The 6,317-nt window shown below is 35.8% G+C and overlaps 1 protein-coding gene across 1 annotated transcript; it reads left to right on the plus strand.

Annotated features, from left to right (window-relative positions):
* Nucleotides 1-4,255: 4,255 nt before the first annotated feature.
* Nucleotides 4,256-5,312, plus strand: LOC149716381 (uncharacterized). Its single transcript, XM_089843934.1, has 2 exons — nt 4,256-4,533; nt 4,600-5,312. The coding sequence occupies exon 2, from the start codon at nt 4,656-4,658 to the stop codon at nt 5,004-5,006; it is 351 nt and encodes a 116-aa protein (XP_089700060.1). The 5' UTR covers nt 4,256-4,533; nt 4,600-4,655; the 3' UTR covers nt 5,007-5,312.
* Nucleotides 5,313-6,317: the final 1,005 nt, after the last annotated feature.

The following is a 6,317-nucleotide window of genomic DNA, read 5'->3' on the forward strand; positions in this document are numbered from 1 at the left end:
ATGGTACCAAATATCAAAATTATTGTGTTTCTGCGTACCATAATGGTACATAGTAGAAATTATGGTACACTGTGAATTTCGAGGTGAAAATATGGTACTGTACCATAATTATGGTACATCTGGCAACGCTTCTGTGAACCAATCGCTTTATATACCCTTTTACAAAAGTTGTTAAAGAGGCATACGCTAGAATTCAAACATCAATAATAACTTTATTTAAAATGATTTTAGGAAACACGTTTCTTAAAACGTCTTAACTAATATTTAGGTAAATTACTGGCGAAAAAATAATTAAAATTAGTTATAGTTAATCAATTATTTAAGATAAACGTCTCGACTCGGAGAGGTTTAATTTGGTTTCCCAACTTGTTAATCCTAACGAAAGGAGTAGAAGCCAAAAATTGCTTTCTGCGAACACGTTTGCTCCGATTTCCCTACTGCGAACGCGGTGACAGACACACTGACAGACACGTCCAGTGTAATACCTCTCCGTGACGTCATCGTCACAGAGAGGTTAAAAGAGAAGTCAGGTTATCACAACTTTAAACCATCTCTTAATTATTTCACCAGAATTCTGATGTCACAAATTCACATGTTAGATTGGTAAGTTTAGCCCAACCATTCTTACAAGCCAATATTGAAGTGACTCGTTGTCTTAAGGAATTGTTCATCGATTTGCTTGGTACTCTCTTTAAAAATGGCTGTTGCCTTTTGATGTTTACGTCCGTCGCGTTTTTCTTCTCAAAGTTGTCAAGAAAGTGAATAGACACTCTCTTAAAGAAACATAGATCTTACTTTAAATAAAATGAATTATAACAAACCGCCCTATTTAAAGGGAAGTGGAAATGAATGGAAAACAGGATATTTTTGGTTATGAGTAAATAAATTACCATGGTAATTTACACGGTAATTTACATGGTAATTTACCAGGGTAACTGTAATTTACGATTTTCTCAGGTAAATTACGAAAACGGTAATTACCCTGGTCATACCGTGGTAATTTACCACCAAATTCTCATTTATTTCTCTTGCAAAAGGGTCTAAAAGATCCATCTTCTCAAAATGAGTAAAGGCTCTTTCAGACGATCCAACTTTTGGACTCAGCTCGATGGGTCAAAAAGTTGTATCAACTTGCCCAACCTTTGAAGGGAAAAGTGTAGTAAATACTTCCTTTTCACACGACTAAACTTTTACCGCCAAATGGAACTTTTTAAGCGCCCTCTACCTTGGCACTTACGAAATAACCCGCGAAAAAGGCTTTTTCTGTAATGCATTTTGATTGGCTGAAGACATGAAATCAAAAAGTTGAGTCAGCAAAAATTGGATCAGTGATCCAATTTTTCCAAGCCAACTTTTTTGGTGACTCAACTCATCCAGCTTTTATTCACACGATCCAACTAGTTGGATCAACTCGAGTTGACCCATCAAGCTGAGTCAAAAAGTTGGATCGTCTGAAAAGGCCTTAAGAAGAAGAAAGAAGATATTGCTATTCAAAAGTTTTTTGAGCTGCAAACATCAAAGCTCGGGGTTTAAATAGTGTAAAATAATGTTCTATCAAAAGTATAGCTGTGTTCAAGTGATTTTTTCTTTATTTAGCTTATAAACGATCAATATAATTAATTTTTGAACTTTTCGTAACGCGGTAACTTACGGCGTAATTTTCCATTTTCCAAAATTACCCTAATTTTCGAACCCTAGTTATGAGGCAAATGAATTCTCTATAATTACAAGTTGGATTTTTCTTTTTAAAGATGGCAGCACGAGGCGTGCTAGAATATTACCGATTCGTGATTTAAATATTAACGTAAACAAGCTACACGTTTGTCATCGCGTTACTGTCCATTAATCTACGCCAGTAACCATTCATGCGGTTAAACAAGATTATAGTTTAATTAAGCTACTTTAATTAACACATTAAAATTATTTTTCCGAAAATGAAACGTCGACGCATATTTCCTGACGCGAAACTACTTGTGTTGCTTAATTTTTTCATTAAAAAAATACTGTCTTAATTTAAAGTACTTTCATTTAAATTTCTTTCGCAGTTATATACGCAATTTCCATTCCACAAATTCCTCATCCTATTTCAACTTTCTAATTAATGTTCTGTCACTTTCCCATTAAATTAACGAAGTTAACATTTTGAACCAAAATATGAGTAGGCCTAGTTCATATATCTGAAGGATAAAATTAAGTACCAAAAATTTAACAGGTGGGTTAGCTTTTAGATGAGGACCCCGTTGAACGTTCCGAGATAGTCTTTGCTTCAAATGAAGTCCGCAATCACAAGTTAATAATTAATAAAAACTGTCATTGTAGACAAAGACGGGAAAGTGTAAAAGATAGGTGTACAAAATGAATTGCCTTGAAGTGACAGATACTAAAATTTTTACTTTTGAAGACATGATCATAAAACATCGATTATTTTAAAAAATTCTTATCTTACTTTTATTCACCAAGTTTTAATTAAGCTCAAAATATTTTTCAACATTATTTACACAAGTATTTTGCTCTATGGTATCTTCAAGTTTTTTAAAGGGATACTGGTTTGATACAAGGTTTTACTTTTGACTAATACTCCAATTTTTACCTCTCCGAGTGACGTATGTCACGTGAGAGGTATTATACCGGCCGTGTCTGTCTGTGTGTCTGTGTGTGTGTGTGTCTGTCTGTCTGTCAGACCCCACGTGACCGCGTTCGCAGTTTCCAAATCGGAGCAAACAAATACCCGATTTCCGGAACGCGTTCGCGGTTCACGGAAATTTGGTCATTCATCTACCAACACCAGTCTTTACTAACTGGCTTCTAAGGACCACAATCTGCTAGTCTTTGTCCATCCCACATGGACACTAGTCTGTACGTGCTTGCTTCCAAGCACCACCAACTTCTGTTCTTCGTCAATTTCACTTTGACTCCAGCTTCTATGCACCACCATCTTCTGTTCTTCGTCAATTCCACATTGACACCAGCTTCTATACACTACCATCTTCTGTTCTTCGTCAATTCCACATTGACACCAGCTTCTATGCACCACCATCTTCTGTTCTTCGTCAATTCCACATTGACACCAGCTACTATGCACCACCATCTTCAGGTCTTTTGTCCATTCCACATGGACGCCGGTCAGTACATTCTGGCTTCTTTTCCACCGTCATCGTTTGGTTTCAAGATATACGCGGCGAGCGGCTAGGGTTACGAGAAACGTCTAGCCTCCCAATGGCAGGGCTTCCACCATCGGTTCACGCGAATGCGTTTTTATCTATTATTTGGTTTTAAGATATACGCGGCGATCAGCTAGGGTTACGAGAAACGTCTAGCCTCCCAATGGCAGGGCTTCCACCAAAGGTTCACGCGAATGCGTTTTTATCTATTATTATAATGGAATCGAAACGTATATATACCCCAAAATTTGAAGAAAGCGGGCAAGAAGGGTACCCTTCACTTTAAACGTCAATATTAGCAAAGTTTCGAAAGATATTATGAACAACTTTATTTTAAACGATTTAACTATTTTTAAAGTTATTTACTGGCGATTAAAATAATTAAAAATAATTATATTTATTTAAATATTAAAGATAAACCCAAGTATCGAAGTCGTTAAATCATTGCCTCCTATATCTATCAAGGCCCGTGCATTGCGTTATGTTTCCTACATTGCCTCCTCTATCTATCAAGGCGCGTGCATTGCGATATATTTTTGAAAATAACAACCAAAATGGGAAGCTCCTCTCAAAACCATAATAATTTATTTTCTTTGTTATATGAAATGAAAATATGGATAATATTTTCGGCAATTCGATTTGAATGGCTCTTTCTGATGTATCATTCTCTCAGCACTGTTCATAATGGACAGGAACGTAGAGATTCGAGACACTATGAATTATGGTAGTGTTTCAAATCCTCTGTAATGAGGGCTTCACGACTTGGAGTGAGTCGAAAGATAAATACACATCCTATTTTTTAGTTGTACCATGCGTACCACAATGTTGCCAGACGTTTATTGAAGGATGCTTGGGTACTTGGTACAGACTGTTACGTCTACCAAGTTTCATAGTATCCAAGAATAAATAGGATTCATAGAAGCCAGTGTTAAGGGCATGTCATGGGTCAAGTCGTTAATTATATCGACGCAGTTAAATAGCTGATGGCATTATTTTATCCACTTTCTCATTGCGTTTCGAGTGGAAGTTCAACTTTGGCACGGACGACAGATGGCGCTCTTAACCTTCTACCCACAAAAATCGCTGTTGTCTGCTCGTTTTCCCCTTCCGCGTTTTTTCGTTATAAACTTATGATTTAACGAACTGTTAAGATAAAATTTCATATTTCCTAAGACAGATAAGCTTCTACTCCTTTCATCTTACTCCCAGTTAGATTACAAGCTGGTGTTAAAAAAAATTCAACGGCGAAAAAAGTATTTGACAATCTAAGAATATTTTTTAAATATAAAAAAATGCTGTTTATTTTATACGCCCCCTATTTGTGAAAGACCTTTTTTACGCACTTTTATCATTCTTTATTTGAATTTCAAAGGTAGTACTTCATAATTCAATCTTCTGTAATAACTTTCTTCGGAAAATAATATTTCAAACGTTACAGAGTCTTGCAAGGGGATTGCTTTTGCGGATTTTGTGAGTATTTAACTGAATAATAAAATGGAGGAGGATAATAATTTAAGTAAAGAGGAAATCAGGAAACGTAAAGCAAGGGAAAGAATGAGGGCAAAAAGGTCAGATCCTGAATTTAGGAAACGAGAAAATGAAAGGAGAAGAGTGTTAGCAGCTGAAAAAAAGGCTGTTTCGGGAACAGGTTCTAGCACACCCAATGTTGGTCCTACCGCGAGGCCAGTTGGCCATGATTCTGCGAAAGATGACGCATTAAATAAAAGCTCTATTGAAAGTACCGTAAGCGTAGGCATATCTATTAATGAGGAACCCAATAATGTACAAAATGATAATGCTAATATTAGTGAAATAATCGAAGGCGATGAACAAGTACGAGCCTAGCTTATGTGTGATTGGGTTGTGGCTTCCATGTTTTGGGGACATTTGCTTTTTGTGTGGCGAGGTATGATTCAGCTTTGATATGGACAAATGTTACAAATCATACTGGTAAACTAAGAATACGGTTGAGGTATAGCGAGAGAGTAGAGTTTCCACATCAATTGAGAGATATTGAAAAGGCTTGAACAATTGACTATTTTAAAATTGAATTCCTGCACTTGCAAAGAATTAAAAAAAGCGATAGATGCATATATTTAGGTTGTTTAAGGGGTAGTGATAGTCATCTCCACTCGGAGAGGTAATATTTTGGCTTTCCCAACTTGTTATATTTTAAAATTGTAAATATTGCCAAGCAGAAAATTACAAAGGCCGTTTGACTGTGATGTAGTTATTAGTGTCGAAAAGATCTTTAGATTGATAGTGATATTTTGGGAGCTATACATCACGTTAATTTTGATATTTTTAAAATTTTTAAAATAACGACTACGATTTGCCAAGTTTTCATAGTTTTTTAAACCATTTTCTGACTATTTTATTCTCCTTAGGGCTGTGCGAGACTTGAATTTTTGGTTTCGAATCTGGTCTCGAGTATTGAAATTTTCCCTTATCGAGTATCGAGCCGAGTCTCGAGTACTCGAATCGAGTATCGAGTAGTTGGAAAATTTGTTTCGAGTATTTATCGAGTAATCGGGAATTGATTTTCTAGTGTTTTCACACTTTCTGTAAATTTCTTGCTCTCATAATAGACATTTGGTGTAATTTTGATCATCGACAACTTCTTCCATCAATTCCCAGACGGTATTAGTCTTCTTCTCTTTAAATTTAGCCATTGTTATACTTCGCGCAAAGTTCCAAACGAAAATTACTAGCCTAAACTTAAAAAAAAATTAATTAATAAAATAATAATAGTAAACGCGCCTTTAACTGCCTTTCATTACTTTTACTTCCACTGTTTTACCAGCTAGGAGCTACTACCCTACTACATTGCACAGGCATTATGATCTTAACTACCCAATGAGCACTAATGTGCGTCTGTTAACCAATAAGCGTGACTTCCTTGTGGAATTTTATAGCTATTACATCCTATTTTCAGAGTTGAAGGCTATCCAAAAGCAGGTTCGAGTATTTATCGAGCCTTTGTTTGATACTCGTAACTTTTTCGAGTCTCAGAAAATCTCTTATCGAGTACTCGCACAGCACTTTCTCCTTATAGGACCGAATACTCAAAACTCGTTGTAAATTTTTGACATAAAATAAAATGTACACACGTACTGGTATTGAAATGATGCACATGTTTCATGACAAAATATTTTG

Source organism: Phalangium opilio, unplaced genomic scaffold (genome assembly GCF_054372755.1).
Source record: "Phalangium opilio isolate 3A_F unplaced genomic scaffold, DU_Popi_V2 ptg000009l_1, whole genome shotgun sequence".
NCBI lineage: Eukaryota > Metazoa > Arthropoda > Arachnida > Opiliones > Phalangiidae > Phalangium > Phalangium opilio.